General features: G+C 53.1%; 1 protein-coding gene across 1 annotated transcript in view; it reads right to left on the reverse strand.

Annotated features, from left to right (window-relative positions):
- NTNG2 (netrin G2) overlaps positions 1–18,808 on the reverse strand; it is a 46,509-nt gene that overhangs the window by 13,083 nt on the left and 14,618 nt on the right. Inside the window, exons 3-4 of the mRNA XM_082775396.1 lie at positions 12,567–13,210; positions 1,515–1,687 (exon numbers count right to left, since the gene is read on the reverse strand). Of these exons, the coding sequence (XP_082631522.1) occupies positions 1,515–1,687; positions 12,567–13,210 (817 nt within the window). The remainder of the gene's footprint in view (positions 1–1,514; positions 1,688–12,566; positions 13,211–18,808) is intronic.

The following is an 18,808-nucleotide window of genomic DNA, read 5'->3' on the forward strand; positions in this document are numbered from 1 at the left end:
GAGCCGTCTGGGCTCTTGGTACCTCAAGCCTTTTGCCCGGGGAAGAAAAAAACAGCTTGGTCCTGGCTGATAGGTTTTTCTGTTAACCATTTTCTCGACCTACCATTGAGGCCCAGCAAAGGACAAAGCACGCTGAGGTTCCCTGTGGTAGGTACAGACCGTAGGGTCTGAACCAGCTTGTGGCAGCTGGGCAGGTCTCAGTGAGTGAGGAGGTTTGAATGCCCTTCTCGCTGCAGCTCTCAATCAGCAGGAGACTGCAAAGCCACTGGTTTCAAGCCTGCCACTCAAGGTGTGGTGGCATGGGAAGCTTCAGCTTGGCAGGAATACACAGCAGAGGGCCAGTGGTGGAAGAGGTAGGACCACCAAGAGGAGAGGACTATGGAGAACGATCTCTCCTGCAGAGGGAGAGGATGTCAACGGGGGAGGAGGAGGCGACAGAGAGAGTTGGGGGAAAGATAGAAGACTGACAGATGGGAAGAGAGATGAATGGGAGAAAAAAGAGCAGAGGAGAAAAAGGAATAGGAAGAGACACGAGGAACGGAGGGGAGGGAAAGGGAGAGAACAGCATGTCTGTGCCTGTCAACACCAGAAACTCTCCCAGGCTCCTTTGAAATGATGCAGCCGCTTGGTGGTAGCTGACAAGCTCGTTCCCTTTCAAAGAACCTGCTTGTCTACCATCCCTGGCACACACAAAACATTCCCGTCACGGCCTTCGGAGCCTGAGTTTCAGCTTTGATCATCTTAAAGCACATAAATCTTTCAAAAATTTTGGGGGGAGGGAGGGAAAAGATTCTCTTTGGTAATGCTCAAACCCGCTGCTTGAAAGGCTGAAGGGGCTACTGTGGCTCCGTGACATTTAAACAAGTCTGCTGATGTGGACCGGACAGAAACCCAGGAGAAACTGGCCCATCTGTGATGTTTCCTGCCCCAATTCCCCTGCTCGAACGATGGTGGGTATATATCCTTTATCTCATCTGCACGCCTTTGCTTCTGTCACTGCGTTGCTACAGCAGGCAATTGGATGAGACTGGAGCTGCGCAGAGGGACTGCAGCTCTCGGCGCCTGCCTGAAACGCTGATGTACACAGAGGGGGATCCAGAAATCAACCAGGATATCCAGCGTGCTGCTCTCCTGCAGCTGAGCAGCACCATCACTGAGCTCATGGGCTATGTGAAAGCCAATGCTCTATGGCGGCCAAATAATATTTTCTCCAAGGGACAGTAATTCGCATCGCTACAAAGCCACAGACCTAGATTTTGGCCCATACTTGTACAGACACAGACAAAGTCATCACTCATCTGCTGCTAGCTAAGAAACCACCTTTGTATCCACCCGGCTCACCCCTTATTTCTCTGTGCACCAGGACACAAATACTCATTTCCCTTCCCAAACACCCTGCAGAGCTACACGCTGATTTGAGGAAGAGAAGAAGATGAGAGCTTGCTCCCATCCGTGGGTGTTGTGCAGCCCAAGGTGGCAGCACAGCCAGGGCTGGCTCCCTGCAGGTTACTTACATGCGTTGGGGGACCCGTTGGGGAGAGGCAGGTAGGATCCTGCTCGCCAAGACCTGGAGCGAAAGTTCTTCTTGCACTTGCCGCAGTCCTGCCCCGTGGTGTTGTGCTCACACTCGCACTGAAGGCTGCCCTCTTTGAAGGTGCACAGGTTAGCGTGGAGGTTGCATTTACACCTGGAAGAAGACGGGAGAGGAAGTGTCAGGTATTGCTGTGCCTTGTCCTTGTCCCAGTGTAATGCAATCGGTGCATATGAAAATGTAGAGGTGAAGCTGGACTGGTTGCCCCTCTCCTGTTCCTTTTACAGATTTTTTTCCACTGAACTCTGCTGTTTTCCCAGGGTATCTGGTGCTGGGGTTACGATGCCCAAGGTGGATCTGCAGCCTCTATTCCAAGACAAGAGATACTTTGCTCCCACCATCCAGCTGCGGTAGCAGAGACCATTTAATGGTAAACCAGAGCCTCCATCTGAGACCCCAGTAAAGCACTGCATACGTTTCAGTCTGTTACAGAAATCTGGCTGCTCTGCTCTGATGCAGGCTTTTATTGGAGGCAGAGGGGACAGCTTTGGGCTTTCAGATGGAAGAGCACAGATAACTCTGGTGCAACTCAACCCCCCTGACACCTGCACAGTGTGCTAAATTCAAGAGCGTTTTCTCCTGTGGGGTGAAGCTACACAACACAAACCCTTTCTGCTACATGCAGTGCAACCCCAGCCCGCTATGCCCAAATTAATCCAGAGAAAAAGCTGCCGTCAGAACCTGCCTTTTAGTCACCGCCTCATCGGAGAAGGCAACAACGAAAAACACTGTTCAGCAATTCGCAAGCATTAAGAAACTTTTAATGAGCTGTAGGGCAGTATGCAGGGAATAATTATCTCCATGCACAGTAATTCCTGTTGCGCTAACTCGGGAGGTGACTTGTGCAGAGCACAGAGGCTGAGCCCATAATTCACACGTGGCTCTATCGACTCCTAGGACTTAGTTCAGGCCATCAGACAGAGACCACGGGGACCAAAACCTCTCATTTCATTCCAGACAGTGGATCCCTAGCACAGCATGATGGTTTTTCACTGCTTTGTCTGTGGTGTAATCATTTACATCCTCACAAGCAGAACCATTAGAAAACAGTAATGCTGTACCTAACGTGAACGGGCAGAGGAGTCTGACCAGGCAGTGTGCTGCTTTGCGGGGCTAATTGCACAAGAGACTCAGAGCTGAGGGAAATGAAACACTTGCAGAGAATATGAAGGAAACGTGGCCTGTTTCTTCTTGTGCTCTATCTGCTCGGGGATAAACAAAGTGGATTAGGCTGGGAGCTGTAAACAGGGTCCCTTCCCAGCTGCTGGCGCTGCGCATGCGCTTGGTGCCTCTCCCCCTCTGCTTGGAGCCCCCACGGAGGCTCCCAGCCGCCGTCCTGATGTGGTGAGCACGCCTTTGCGTGCTCCCATTCACGCATGGCTGGACATGCTGACCTCGCTTAGGATTTTTTCTTTCCTCCCTCCCTGGCCTTAATTCTAGCAAACCGCAGTTGGAGCTAAGCGTAAGCTGGATGAGCAGCCTCTCCCCATCGTACAGCCCTGCCCGTCTCTGACCACACACAGAAGGGAGCTTTGCAGTCTCTAAAAAGGACGAGGAAAGCGAATCGGGTCTGTGGAGCAGAGGCTGTGACACGCTCAGCACGCTCCATTGGTGTCTGTGTGCTACCAGAGCTGGAGGTGCCGTGTCACGGCCGAAAGCACTCGCAACACCCCAGCACCCCTGCTCCACACACACACTGTGGACCTGAGCAGCCATGCGAAGGAAGCAGCTTTGGCCATTACCCACACCCGAGGGATGCTGTACTTCAGCCGCTCCGTGTCCCCTCTGCCTCCCATGAGGATGGATTTTGGCCGAGCTGTCCCAGCCCTTTGGCAGAGGAGATGCCCAGCCCTCGGCTGCTGCGGAGCCTGGCTCTGAATTATTCAGAGTCCAGCAAACACAGCCTCTTTCTCTCGCTTCAAAATTAGCTAACAGGAGGGGAGGGAGGGGAGCAGGCAAGGGAACAGGTTAAAGCAGGTCAGAGCTTCACCACAACCACATCGGGCTCTGAGTCAGAGCAACAGCTTTGGAGAGCCATCGCTGAGCTCCTCCTGCCCCTGCAAAGGTGCCTGCCTGCTCCTGTGCCAGCAAGCACAGCTTTTACAGGGAGAAGCCTCACTCCCTAATTGGTGTAAACAAGGAAAATGAAATAAAGACAAAGCAGAGGCAGTCTCTTGTCCTTCTTGCCTGGGTCACCTATTTCTCACTGCTCAGCCTGTTGCCACTGTGCAAAAGTTTTCGTTATCCAAAGGATCAATTTTACCAGGGAATTGCTTTCTGGTTTCAACCTCTGAGGATCATCAATCTGAGCAGAGAACTATAACCCCAGCAAGCTGACCCCACAACACAGCACTTTTCAGACCAATCAATCAGGCTGCATTATTTAATAGCCAACAGCTGGCCCCCATTGCCAATCCCATCTTGCTCAAATGTTTCTGCATCCGGGCCTCCCTGCTGCTTGTGCTCAGCGTTAACCCCCTTCTCCAGGCTTCTCTGCCTCCTCCTCTGGGCCTGCAGCCCAAGGACATGTGCTCGCTGACGGTCTGTGCTCAGCAGCATTCCCCAGCCAAGATCCAGCTGGTGAAGATGGGAGAAAATTATATTAGCCCAGTCCCCTGGGTGGGAGCTGCGCGTCCTGCTTGCCTCTGCTCATCTTCCTCAGGCATCCAGCCATCTCAGGAAAGAGAGGATGAAGGGAAAGGTTAGGAGCTGCTTAGCAATGAGGCTTAAAGAGCAGCAGCGGGGCAGACACCTGTGCTGTGTGCTGCAGAAGGCAGTGATGGCCTTTTCAGTCCCAGGCTGCTCTGGCTCCGCTCTCCCTGCAGCAAGGTGCTGAGCGCAGGGTGCTCAGGCTGAGGCAGGGGACTCAGAAGAGCTGCTAGTTTTTGTCCTCTCCAGCTCTGGTTCAAGAGTAGCAGTGGTGGCACTGGTTCTTGGTGCCCACGTATGGTTCAGATGTCGTGGGTCACAGCGTGGAGGAGAGCAAATCCAGCAGGAGCCACAGCACCCACAGGCACCCTCGCTGGCCTGGGGACACCCAAGTCCCGCGCTAGGCTGTTGGAAGGTGACACACAACTGCCTTTTGCATTAAACACCTGGCTCACCCCGTGCCTCAGCAGAAGTTGCCAGAGCAAAGCTTGGCCCAACACGTTGCACAACGGGGTATTTATGAGTTTATCCTCAGTGCAGGTCGTTCAGCTGCTGCCTTCCCCTCAAAGTGGTGCAGTGTGGTCGGAGGCTGCCAATGCCTCCACCAGGGAACAAGAAGGAGCTTGAAGAGCCAAGGAAAGTTTGCAGGAAAGTATCTTTTTTTTTTTTCTTCTTCTTCTATTTTTTTTAAAACGATCGTAAAGAACAGTTCACCGTCCCTGCATTTCTCCAAGTCAGCATCCTGGAGGTCACAGCAGCAAGCGGTTGGAAGCGTTCTGGTGCCAAGCCCGTATGCAAGGGAAGGATGTGGCCCCGTGCAGGCTCTGAGAGGAGGCACAGCCTGCAGGTGAGTGCTGCAAACCCCCAGGAGCCGCACTGGGAGTGGGACAGCAGCCACCACCCTGAGCTTTCACTCACAGTGACTTTTGAAATAATTTTTAAAGACTTCTCAGCCCTTCACTTTTCTTCCAACGGTCCTTAACTGTTTTACAACCTTTTTTTTTTTTTTTTTTTTTTTTCTTTTTTTTTTTTTTGGTCCATACTTGTGTTTTGCAGAGCAGGAAATGTAGGCAGAGAAAGACAAAGAATATCTCTCTGTTTGTCTTCTTCCCGAACTCCTTGCTAAAGAGACACTTTTTTGGGCAGCCGCTACAGTGGGCCACCACCTCCCTTTCCAAGTCTCCCTCCAGTCCAGCCCATGCCATGATCTCCACCCCGTGCTTGAAGGCAGGATGCTGCTGCAGGGCCAGGTGGCCCAGGGACACTGCAGGGTCCCCTCTTGCTGGCTCCCAGGTCACAGGACTCCTGCTCTCCCCCCCCCACCGATGCTCTGGGCTGGCAGTGGTGCCCCCCTGCTCCCTTTCAGCTTACCCCAGCTGGCACTGGGGGGAGGCAGCTCACGGGGAAAGCTGCTAATGACTGCCATCCAAAGGAAGGATTATGATAGCTTTCCCCTGAATTGTTTGCTCTCACTGTAATTGATGAGACTTTAATGAGTCTCATGGGAAGATGTGTTTGAAGGGAGCTCTTTCCCTTCCATCCCTGAGGAAAATGGTGTTTCAACTGATCTCAGCTCTCGGGGAAACATGAATAACTCTTCCCCCCCTCTCTCTATTGTTGTCCCCAGCCATTGCTTGCAGCATGCTCCGGCAGCTGGCTGGCCACAACTCACCCACTTTTACCTGCTCCTTTGCAACCATCTTGGCAGCTCAGCAAAAGCATGGAGCCAATCTTTTGGGCAAAGCATAACGGGTGCTGAGCTTGGATTGCTTCTGGGCCATCCATGTATGCAAAAGTAAGTTAAAATCGCTTCTAAAGGCCAGAATGTGTACAAAGCATCATCCCTTTGCGGAGGGTGGTCACAGGACTCGCCTTGCTGGGGATTGCTCAGGCAGAGGCTGGGCTAGAACAGGGCTGAAAGGGCCCTGCCAAGCACAGAACGGGGCAAACGCGGCTCATTCATCCCAGGAGTGGAGCTGGGAGAGTAACTGAGCTGTGGTTCAGAGCCTGAATGGGGAGGATGAGCCATCTTAATGCACTGTTCCTTTCAGCGCAAGCCAGCGAGGGAGGCTTCTGGGTTTTGCTGCTTTTTGCAGAGCCAAAAAAATGAGAAAAAAAAACCTCCTTGGGTTAGGTCAGAGGGACATGTTGTGAGTGGTTTCTTTTCCTTGTGGGTTTTTGCTTTTGGTTGTGTGGTGGGGACTGATGAGTCCTCCCGGTGGGGAGGAACCCTGCTCGCTGCCCTTTGAAATGATTTGAGGTTTGGGTTACAAAGAGGAGACAATTTAAAAGATGCCAAAGTGGAGAGCATGCTAGCTGGCTGTTCCCATTCGAGAGGCTATTTATTTTAAATAAGTTGACACTCACCAGCTGTCAAGATCCTGCTGACTGGTGGAACGTTATTTACATTCAAAGCTGTCTTAAAAAGCAAACACGAACCCAAGCTTCCCCATCAGGGGGTCGGGCAACAGAAGGGAGGAAGGGTGAAGAGGACATCACACGGATACATGAACATAAATATTTGCAGAGTAATGTGTATAAATGCTCTTGGTCTTTCTCCTGGAATGCAATAATGCCTGCAATTGAGTTCATTGGCCAAATTGAATTTGGGCTCCTGTAGAAGTCTCTTCATATTAAGTGCTTTAACATACATCACCTTCTCAGTCTATCGATGAAATTCTATTATCTGCTCAGGGCCGGACACAACTCGGCAACAAAATCGGGGGGGAAATAAAAATCTTCACAAAACTAAGCCAGGAGCTGGTAATAGGACCTTGGGCATCTGTCTCCGGCTATTGACAAAGTGTCACAAGTATCTCGGGGAGGGGGAGCGCTCTGGGTTTCTCCCTAACTGCCTCCCTTCCCCTCCACCTTGCTGCAGTGGAAGTAAAACTCTTCACAGGACTCAAGAAAAGCCAAGCAAAGAGTTGCTATGCATTAACTTAATTTAACTCTATGACCAAGAGCAAGATTTTGCTTGAACTGAAGCTAATTCCAGCCTGGGTGAGTGCCAGGGAAATTCATCCTTCCAGCTCTCGGGGGCTGCCCAGCGTGGAGGCGAGGACGGGCTGAGGACCGCGTTGCCGTTGGCGCAGACTTGGCCGTCCTTGACACGAGGATGCCATTACCTCCTGGGACCTGATGCCTGGCTGCCAGGAGCTGCGGGGACAGGCGTGGGCTGTCCTTGTCCTGGTTTTCATGGTGTTCCCGAAGCTGCTGAGCATGGACAGAGGCTGGCTGGGAGCTGCAGATGTGCTGGGCCAGTTCTCAGGGGATGTTTGGGTGGGCCCGTGGCTTGTTTTGGGGTCACACTCCTGCAAATGGGGCTGGGCATGATCAGCTCTGGAAAATCCATGCTCTCACAGATCATTGACCTGAGGTCCCTGCGTGGCCCCTTTCTGCTATGCAGCAGTCATGCAGCCACCAGGTCCCATCCCATCCTCACAGAAAGGTGCTCAGCGTGGGCATCAGTCATTATGCAAAATCTAATTGTCTCTGCAAAAGACTGCTGAACATATTTGTGTCATTTCTTCCTTTTAGAGACGGTCTTGTTGGACAAGTCAAGATTGCAAACCTCTATGGCTAGATGCTCTCCAACAAATTCATCAAGGTTGATGAGAACGAGGAACTTCCAAGCAAGGCAGAGCAGCCTGGGGACAGGCACCCTCAGCTCAAGCTGAGCTGTGACCACAGGGGGAAGCAGGCTGATGGAACTGCACTGGTTTGGAGGACAGAAGCACGAGGCAGCCGCTGGGCTGAGCAGGAACCACTCATCTTTAACAACAAAACAGCATTGAGCATCACTGCATCTCCACAGAGCTGCTGAGAAGGCAGAAAAGGGTACGGTGTGTGGGCACCACTGACAGCTAACCAGCTCGATTTATTGGCGGAGGTGCTTTGGGGGATAGCTGTGATCCTCCAGGGCTGGAGTGCCTGATCCCAGCCGTTGATGCCAAGATAAAGGGCTGGGAGAATTCGTTCTGCTCCACCAGCACAACCTCACTGCTCCCACTCATGCGGAGAGCGAAGCCTCCCGGAGCACATCTGCAAGCACAGCATCGGGACTGCTAGAGGGGAAAGCAGGGGAGACCAGAGGGCCTTTCCCTTCAGCTCATTTGTGAGAGCAAAAAAGATGCCAATGAAACCCTAAGAAAAGCAGTCGGTGAAGGGAGTGAAAGAAATACCATTACAAAACTGGAAACCTCTTCTTGTTGGTGCCTCTTTGACCTGAGCAAATCCCAGAGGTGAGGCACTGCTGCATGGGTCTGCTTGGTGGTGAGTATTGCTGCCTCCTCCTGCCTTTCTGTGGGGATGCTCATCACCGGCAGGACAGACAGACAGAGCGTGCACTGGAGCAGAGGAGGGCAAAGGAGAAAAATCTTAATAATCAGCCTAAAATTGATTCACTTCTGCTCAATCTGATTTCTCCTAACTGGATCCATGTGTCCTGGCCATGGCACATTAACTTCAATTATGGCTTATTAATGTCTCTGTGATGGAGCGTGCCCCGCTGAGCACTGCGGTGACTGACGTTATGAAGGGGAAAAAATTACTCCAAAGAGACGTGGTGTGTAATGGAAACAGAACCGGCGGCTTTCATCACACCATCCACCAGGTCTGGCAGCCAGGAAAAGCTCATTCACCTGCTGTCGAGAAGATGACCGAGCTCGTTGCTGCACCAAGCAGAAAACCGAGCAGGGAACTGAGATCTGCGGGGAAAAGTCTCTCTGCTTCCCCTCCCCATCGTGCCTGGCACACGCACAAGCACACAGGCCAAGGGCTTGCTTGTGTCTATTCCTGTCCTGACTCCTCTGTATCTCCAGTTACTCTGCAGATCAATAGGGACAGGATGTAAGGAAAAAAAAAATTAGATACCAAGAAGAAGAAAGACAGTAAAAATAAACTCATCCCTGGACAAAGAAAAGGACCTGTCTGAGGTTGCAGGAGATGCGGATGGAGTGGGTAAAGGAAGCCCTGAAGCAGCAGCCCACTGCACCAGCACCCAGCTGTGACCCTCAGGACCCACCAGACCCTCCGGAGATCCTGCCAAGCTCGAGCCCCCTGTGATCCAGCCTACAGGAGGGGGGAAGGCAGCAAAGTCCTTCCTCTTCTCCCCATGTCCTTTGCTCCTTCTCTCTCTCCTTTTCTGCCAAGCCGTGGGAGGTTGTGGTGAGGCGTTTTCCTTGGTGAAAAGCAGAGGGGCAAAGGAGGGGGGTCCCAGGCTGGCCCAGGGGATCAGAGAAACCCCACTGGACCCTCCAGCTGGGGCTGTAGCATGAGGAAACCTCCAGGCTCGTGGTCTGCTCTGAGAGCAGTGAGGTTTTTTCTTCCCTTGACTGTGAACTTCAACTGGAAATGAGCTGCCACGAGTCCCTCATCGCTGTGCAGGCACTGACGGCTGTCTGCCCAAATCCTGCTGCCATGCAGGGGCTCGAGCAATGCCACATGTTGCTCCTCCAGTGCCATGGGCCATGACCATGCTCTGCTCCTCTGCTGCCACACACTACAGCCGAGCACCGCTCCTCTGCCGGCCCTGGGCTGCTTGCAGCTCCCGGTCACTGGTTCCTCTGCTCTCCAGCTGGGACTTTCTGGTTGCTTTTTGCCTTTGAGCCTTTATTTCTTCGTAAATCATCTTCCCTCTCATTTTCTGTGACCCCTGTGGTGAATCCCTAACAACACACCCCATTTTATCTGCACACTCTCTTCCCGCTGCTCATATGCGGTCTGTGCTCGTGGGCTGCAAGAGGCATTGCACGTCCCCAGCCCTCCCCGCTCTGCCTCAGCCCTTTCCTGAGTAGCTCACATTGATTTCTCCTCTCTTCCTCTCTCTAACCCACCCCTTGTTGAGCCACACAGAAGATTTAATTTGGTTTTAGTCCCTGCACTGTAACTGGCTTTGCTTACAGCTCGAATTAGATTGCTTTCCTGCAAAAAACCTCTGCTTGCTGGGACTGGAATAATCACAGGAGCAAAGTGAATTCACACAAAGCTTCTCCACCTCACACACCACTTATCCACAGCTCCTCAGTCACTCGCCTCTTGGTGCTGGGGGAGTCAGCCCAGGACAGGCATCGACTCCTTCCCTGTCTGCCTGTCCAGGAGGAGCGATCCCCTCTCTCAGGAGCCTGCAGCAAGCGGGGAGAGCCGGAGCGGGGTCAAGCTGGGCCTTGCTATAGCTCAGCACTTGGAGTTTGGGCCAGAAGCAGGCAATTTTGGAGTTTTCTTTGTCCCCAGCCAAGGAAAGCCCTCTCCTCCCAGAGGCCCTGCTGCATTGGCAGTGGAGGCGAGCAGGAGCTGCTGCTCTGCAGCAGCCGCGGGCAGCTGGCCACGCGGGCGGCGTGCCAGCGCCGGAGGGAGGCCTCCAAAAAGCAGCCAGCAAACCCGAACCCCTCTCGGTCTGGCCCCAGCAAAAATGCAGCATTGCAGCTCCCACCAGACGCTTATGGTCTGAGCATCTTCGCCACTGGTATCCCAGGGCTGGAGGTGGCTGTGGAGGCTCTGTCTTGTAGAGGTTGTGCTGCCCCCTCCCCTGCTTTCGTCCCCTGCTCTATTTGCCTCTTTTCACAAAATCTGTGGGGGTTTTCTCTCTCATAGCAATCTCTGCTGCTATTATATGGTATTAAATTTGGCCAGTGAGTTCGGAAGATGGTGGGGTTTGGGGGCAGAGGGGGAAGGAAGACAACTGACAGCTAGCAAGATGCTGAGTTATGGAGGATCTCACCAGCACAGCCAGGAACTAAAAGTGCTGAAGGGGCACATCCTGCCCAAGGCACTTAGAAAACGTAAAGGGCTCTGCAGAGACAGACATCCCTGGGTCACCAGCACCAACATCTGCTATACCATATACTTACAGCTCTATTCTACCATGCACCTTAAAGCATCAAGCATCCCAGAGGTGCTGTGGGTATGGTAATGGCCTTCGTTACCTGCACAGCACGCCTGGGTTTTATCCGTGCTCGGAAGCCAAAGGTCATTGCACAAGGGCATCAAATATTTAATCAATTATCACTTTATGAACTGGAAACTCTGCATCCCTGTTACAACCCTGAAGTCTAACCGGTCCTAATGAACTGGCACAGCACCTCCACCCCTCTGACAGCCCCTGTCAGCCAGTGCTTTGGCTGTGAGCTGGTTACTGCAGCCTTGCCACTGCTGTCACCAACACCAAGGAGCTGCAGTATTCAGGTGAGAGGGAAGGTGACACGCTGGCCTTTTTCCCCTTCTTTGTCTGCTTTTCCTTCCTTTCACTCTCTGCTCTGCTATTTTGCCCCATCCTGAGCTGCTCCAAGGAATGGATAGTTAGCACACAGAGGAATACAGGCTGGGAGAGGCGGCTGCTCGTCTCTGCCTGTGACTACTCTGAAAAAGCGGACGAATCCGCTCCCAGCACCCTGCTGCCCTTCCCACCACCCCCTGCCGAAAGAAAGGGCTCTTCCATCCCACTGCTGTCGCTTCCTTTCCCTTGGAGCGCAGTCAAAGCCGGCCTCAGTGGCACCTGCAAAACAGTTTCGCTTGCAAGTCTCAGAAGCAAGCAGTTTGGAAACGATACAAACGGGTCCTCTGTCGCTGTGGTGATCCTTGTTAGCAGGGGTGGGTGATGGGGAGATTTTTCCCCTCTCGCCTCTAAGTCTCACACAAGCTGAATCCACAAGCTGGATGGGAAATCAGCCATCTCGGCATTTTTCCACCTTACTTTGCTTTTTCGGTTGATGTCATAATGTAACATATGGCATTGTACAGAGAAACGAAAAACAAAAACCAGGAGAAACAAACCCCCTCCTGCCTTCCCCTGCCCCAGATCTGTCGCTGGGTTTAGCCTCACCCCCAAACCTCTTTCATCTGAGACAGGGCTGCTCTGGGGGTACAGGGCTGAGCCAGGATGACCCATGCTGCTTGTACCACCCATGGAATGGGGTGTAATGGGGAGAGCCTTGTTCCTCACCCCCAGATCCTCTAAACAAACCCTGAGATATTTAGGCAGAGGCTGCCCATGTTTGCACAGCTGGGGACAGGGTGAACAGGGGACAGAGGGGAACAGGAATCTGGGAGGAAGCTGAGATCTGACTGTCCATCCCTACACCACACTGGGAAGGACATGGTCCTTCTTGGACACCCCCATGGTAGCCTCAGAGGTGCCTGAACCATCCCCTGCAAGGTCACATCTGTTTTATTACTAGTGCTGCTTGGTTTGGAAGAGAGGGACTTAGAGGAAGAAACAATGATAATCTCATCGGTTGACATTGACCCTGATGGCTCAGTTTTCTAGCAGTAACCCTCTTGTCATCCCTCCGAGAAGAGCTACCCAAAGAAACACAGCGTCTGTTACCTGCCAGTGACTTCAATGTTGGAGACAGCGTAGAAGTACTTGTACAGGTTCTCCCTCTGCACGTAGGTGCCCCCCAGGGCTGGCCTCAGCAGCCTCATCCTCAGGTCAGTCACGGTGAAGAAGTCCTTGAGCCCTTTGGCGCTCTCCAGCCGGGTGTACAAGTTGTCCATGTTCTTGAGGTCGGGGCCAGCAAAGATGGCAAAGCGGTCCCTCACCTCAAACCGGACAGTCTTCTCCTTTTTGGATCCCACCCAGCGGGAATACTCCTCCGTGCAGAGGACCCTGTTGGCACTGGTGGTGGAGAGGTCCCGGACCCTCCGCGCTGGCATGCTGAAGGCCTCCATGCAGTCATCTGCATAATACTGGTACGGGTGCCAAGTCCTCCCGTTGTCCAGCGACTTCTCCAGCATCATGATGGTGGGCCGGCCATACTCGAAGGTTATCACGATGTCGTCCGTCAGCTCGATGCTCTTGTTCCAGGACAGCGTGATGTTGGCCAGCAGTGGCTCCGGGTACCGGCGCCACGTCACGCTCTGCCAGTACGTGGCCAGCCCTTCGTCCTCGCTGTCGAACATGAGCTTGGGCGGGTGGGCCAGGTCGGGGTTGGAGGCATCGCACTCGTCGCTGCACAGGTACGGGTTCTCCTGGAACAACAACAATGGTCACGAGAGAAGAAGGCAATGCCTGGGCACCGTGTGGGCCATGCAGGGGTGACCGAGCTCACAGCCAGACCCTGCTTGCCCCCGTTCCTGCTTTTTGCTGCTTTTGTCAAAATGTTAACTGCTTGGCTGAGCTGGAGTGTGCTGGGGGCCTGGCTCTGCATGATGCCATTTCTGAGAATGAATTTAAGACAGAAATATGTAGCTTTGCCTTTGCCATGAGAATAGTCGAGTTGTTTTCTCCAAAAGGCCCTTTGGGAGAGGGCCCTTCAATTTGGCACAGGGGCAATTTTCATAGAAAGCGTTTTCCCTGAGACCGTCTCTGAGAAACTTCACTTTAGCTTGGCCGAGTTACAAGCCAGTGGAAAGCCACATGCACGCCTGCTTGCTCACAAGAAGGGAACGGCTCAGTCCCCAGACACAGCCACACCAGGCACGTCCATGCCTCCACCGGCTCCTGACGCTGACTAGGGTGGTCAGACACCATTCCCCAGGCTCTCTGAGTGAGGCCCAGCACTGCTGGAGAGGGGAAGCCCTATTTCCCTGTGCCCTGAGCTGGGGTGGGACTGGGCTGTAGGGCAGAGAGCAGAGGTTTGTGCTTGTGGTGTCTCTGCTGAGCCCCCCAGGCCACCGCAGGACAATATGCTGGCCTTGGGGACAAGTGTGGCAGGCATGCTGTGGGCTGCACCCAGTCAGCCCAATACGATAACCATTTCTGGTGACTCTTCAGCTTGATAACAGGGTTATCTGTGCTGATGGGCACATTGCTCACCTGTGTGCATGTTAAAGTCCTTCATTACAAGCTGGGGTTTCTCCTGCCCTGCAGCCCCTGCCTGCAGGGTGGAGTGGTGTGGGCCAGGCCTGCCTCAGGGATGATGCAGGGATGTGTTATAGCAGGTGTACTTTTCAGATTTTGACCCCTGAAAAGCCCTGCATGGCCCCACACTACAAATCTTTGTTGTATGCAAAGTGTCTCTTTGCCTCATACTTTCTCCCTACCTCCCAGAACCCAAACCCAGAGGATGGGGAAGGAGAGGGCCTGGTATGGCACCAGGCTCAGCTGTGGCCGGGCCTCTCATCACAGAGGCAGAGCCACCTGGCACCAAGGAGGTGATCTGGCACCAAGGAGGTGATCTACCACATCCTGTGGATGTGGTCTACCTTGACTTCAGCAAGGCTTTTGACACCGTCTCCCACAGCATTCTCCTCAAGAAACTGGCTGCTCTTGGCTTGGACTGGCGCACGCTTCGTTGGGTTAGAAACTGGCTGGATAGCCGGGCCCAAAGAGTCGTGGTGAATGGAGCCAAGTCCAGTTGGAGGCCAGTCACTAGTGGCATCCCCCAGGGCTCGGTGCTGGGGCCAGTCCTCTTTAATATCTTCATTGATGATCTGGACGAGGGCATTGAGTGCACCCTCAGTAAGTTTGCAGATGACACCAAGTTAGGTGCGTGTGTCGATCTGCTTGAGGGTAGGAAAGCTCTGCAGGAGGATCTGGATAGGCTGCACCGATGGGCTGAGGTCAACTGCATGAAGTTCAACAAGGCCAAGTGCCGGGTCCTGCACCTGGGGCGCAATAACCCCAAGCAGAGCTACAGGCTAGGAGAGGAATGGTTGGAGAGCTGCCAGGCAGAGAAGGACCTGGGAGTGATGGTGGATAGTCGGCTGAATATGAGGCAGCAGTGTGCTCAGGTGGCCAAGAAGGCCAACAGCATCCTGGCTTGTATCAGGAACAGTGTGACCAGCAGGGCTAGGGAGGTGATCGTCCCCCTGTACTCAGCTCTGGTGAGGCCGCACCTCGAGTACTGTGTTCAGTTTTGGGCCCCTCGCTACAAGAAGGACATCGAGGTGCTTGAGCAGGTGCAGAGAAGGGCGACGAAGCTGGTGAGGGGCCTGGAGAACAAGTCCTATGAGGAGCGGCTGAGGGAGCTGGGCTTGTTCAGCCTGGAGAAGAGGAGGCTCAGGGGCGACCTTATCGCTCTCTACAAGTACCTCAAGGGAGGCTGTAGCGAGGTGGGGGTTGGTCTGTTCTCCCACGTGCCTGGTGACAGGATGAGGGGGAATAGGCTTAAGTTGAGCCAGGGGAGTTTTAGGTTAGATGTTAGGAAGAACTTCTTCACTGAAAAGGTTGTGAGGCATTGGAACAGGCTGCCCAGGGAAGTGGTGGAGTCACCATCCCTGGAAGTCTTCAAAAGACGTTTAGATGTAGAGCTTAGGGATATGGTTTAGTGGGGACTGCTAGCGTTAGGTCAGAGGTTGGACTCGATGACCTTGAGGTCTCTTCCAACCTAGAAATTCTGTGATTCTGTGATACGAGGAGGTGATAAAGCAGCTGGAGGTGCTTGGGGCTGATGCTTGGAGGTGAGCAGCCTGCAGGAGTGTGAGCCTTGGCCGTCCTGAGCACAGCGGGTCTGCAAGGTAAGACTGAGAGTTATTCTATGGTTTTGTTTCTGAATGCTTTGTGCGTGGTCTGGAGTGAAGGGTGCTGTATGCAGGAGCTGCGCTGATGATGGTGTCAGAGGCTTAAACCCTGTGAGGTGCAGGGGCTGTGGCAAGCAGGCTGTGTCCTGGGGCTGGGACATCCTTGGTGCTGTGAGCAGGGGGAAGCCTGGGGAGAGGCTGCTCATGTGTCTGTAGCACTGATCCTGTGCCAGGAGCTTGCTCTGACCTGCAAAGCTGCTGGAAGTGCTTGTGGTCTGATTTATGGTGCTCTGGGCAAGGCAGAGGAGGGGAGACCTGGCTCCCACAAGTGGGGACTCATGGGTGTAATGTGGGGACTGGGGCTGTGCCTTGAATGTGGATGCTGATGTATAATGTGAGGTACTTTGGAAAATCTGGGGTTTGCCATCTCCAGCTGGGCTACCAAACCCACTAGGAGCTGCCTAGGGCTGTCTCTGCTCTGCATCTGTAAAATGGGCTTTTTGCCTCCCCATGGCTCAGAGGCGTGCTGGGTACAAGCGAGTGGAGGCCACAGCGCCAAGAAGCCTAGAAAAGCTCCTGAGGGCATAAATAATTCTGTCTTTTGAGCAGCGTTTGGGTAGCGTGCTGCAAGTAAGGCAGCTCCACAAGCAAAAACAGCGAGCAGCTGATCTGTACGTGAGCACCAGGCTGCTCTGTGAGGGATGAAGCGGTGCCTGTGGGGAGGGGGGGGCTCCTGTAAATAAAGCGTGCCTTGCTGCGTGCGTGCACTAAGCTGCCAGGGAAAGCAGCAGAAACCAGGGGGTGAAAAGCAACAAAACTTGTACTGTTTCCAACATGAGCTCAACCTCCTGACACAGCCCCAGTTGCAGTGATGTGTGGCTTTTGCCATCTCCTGTGCGTGCGGGGAGAGGAAGGGGCTGTGGCTGGAGCTGCTGAGCCCTGGTGCGGTGCGTGCACATCCCCCTGAGCAGAGAGGGCACTGGATGGATGCTTCGCTGGGTGTTTGGTTATTTTTCACTTGCAGCTGTACCAAGTGAGTGAGGGGCATGGATGATGTGCTCAGACCTGCATGGGTGGGTCAAGTTGTGGGGTAAGGGCACCTGTCTGGTGCTCCCTTCCCAAAGGAAGGTGTCCTGAGCAAGGGCAGATGCCAGCTTGGGAGCTGGGGGGCCTCTCCTGCTGCAGCATGCCGCACTGGAGCGGGGATTAAAAAAAAATAAATAAGGTATTGACATATTTAATATGCTCTCCTGACTCGTCACGTTCAGAGGAATTGTTTACCTCTGCTAATGAGACACAGCTTCCTGCTGGGGGATGTAGCTGCCTCTTAGCACAGCTTTACAGTGGCTGCTGATGGAAGAGGATGAAAAATCCCCATCAGCTGAAGCTATGGGGGCTTTGAGTGCATTTTCCTGTGCTGAGGCAACATATTGTGCTGCAGTATGGTTCTGCTGCAAATGCGGTCATACAAATGGCTTAATAGGACAACCCTGAAAAGGCCATCCTGGAGCTGTGTTTTCATGTCTCGTTTCTGAAGAAAGGCACAGCAGTGCGGCGTTGTGGTGTGGGGCTGGTGGGGAACCGCCTGTGGGGCAGAGCAGAAGGCTTCCCAATAAATTTGTGCTGCTGCTCAGGAGGTGAATCTCCACTGAGTATTTGCTGTGTGAGCGGTCCCCAGTGTGGCCGTGCTGACCAGGTTCATCCTTACGGCTAGGGATGATGCTCCTGCTGCGGGCTGGCAGGCTGAGAGCAGGAGGAAGCAGGGCCAAAGCCCTGCCCGTCTCCCATATGCCTGTCCCAGGGATCAGGGAACTGGAGGCTCGTGATCCCTGGTGGCTCCTTTATACCCAAACCTGTAAACGTGCACAGCTCAGCAAGCCCAAGGATGTCTTTAAGCACCCTGATGCTTGGAGTGGCATATGGCTTGAGATCTGCTGAGTTTTAAGAGGGTAAACGTGAAAATAACCTCTAAGTGACAGCGCTGAAAGGTGGGCAAGAGCCTCAAAAGCCACCAAGTGAGTCACGTCACTACGGCTTCCTCTGCTAAAATGAAATGTTCCTTTTTGGTTTGGGGCTTATTGAAATGTCCTTCCTCCTCGGGATGCTCAATGCGTTTGCTGCCGGTGGGGTGGTTTGAAGTCAGCTGGGAGGGCAGGGGGGGAGCGGAAACAGATGGCCACTCTTTGGCTGCTCCCTTGGTCCTGGTAAGATCAGTTATAGCACTGTTGAAACAATTCCAGGTATTATTTTAGAACCTGGTTTCCTTATCCAAGCCATGTGTCCTCCAAAGAATCTGTCCAAAGTCTCAAGATATTTACGTCTTCAATCTAAAAGTCAGAATGCATTAGCCAGGGAAACTTGGTCTCAGGGAGCTTAAAATAAAACAGTTCACTTAGTCTCACGCTATTAAATCAGTCGTGAATGTCCTCATGGCAACTAAATGTTGCAGCTCTCCAGCATGCTCTTCTGGTTGCTCTTTTCTTGGGGGCACACCAAGAAGCGCTGCAGCCTTGCAGAGCCCAATCTCAGCCCAAATGGGCAAAGCCCTGGGGCAAGTGGTAAAATCCTAGCTGAGGACAAGTTGTCACATCAAGACTGTGACTGCATGGGGCAAATGTCCCCAGGGGGTTGATGTTCCTGGCAATGTCCCGTGCTGGTGTTTCCAGGTGTACCCTTGGGTTTCACCTCCTCTCGGTGCTCAGCAGAAATGCTGCACGAGGGCGCTTCTGAAGGTGACAGCGGGGGTTTGGTCCTTGGAGGAGGATTTCTTGGGCAGCAAGCTCTGTCTGACAAGGCATGATGACAGGAATCCAGGGTGCTGTAGGTAAGCTGCCCCCCGATTTGCTGGGGGGAGAGGGAACAGGGAAAACAGGCGCACTAAAAGCCCAGTTTCACAAAGCCCAGCTGGTTCCTAGGGCTCTTAATGAGCGCACAAAGTTGTTTTGCTTTTTTTCCTGGCAGATAATGCCATTTTTAAGCCTCATAGCATAAAATTATATATTTTTGTAGGTGAAATTACTTGATTAATCATTAAGCTGTTGAATATTTTAAACAAACTAGACATCTGTTGTGAATGGAGAAAGCTGCACAGAAATAAAACTGCAGCCTTCAGTAGGTCCCCATGCCAAAGGAAAAGCTGGAAAGAAATTACAATCGCTAGCTGCA

Source organism: Aythya marila (genome assembly GCF_965140915.1).
Source record: "Aythya marila genome assembly, chromosome: 19".
Classification (NCBI taxonomy): Eukaryota; Metazoa; Chordata; class Aves; order Anseriformes; family Anatidae; genus Aythya; species Aythya marila.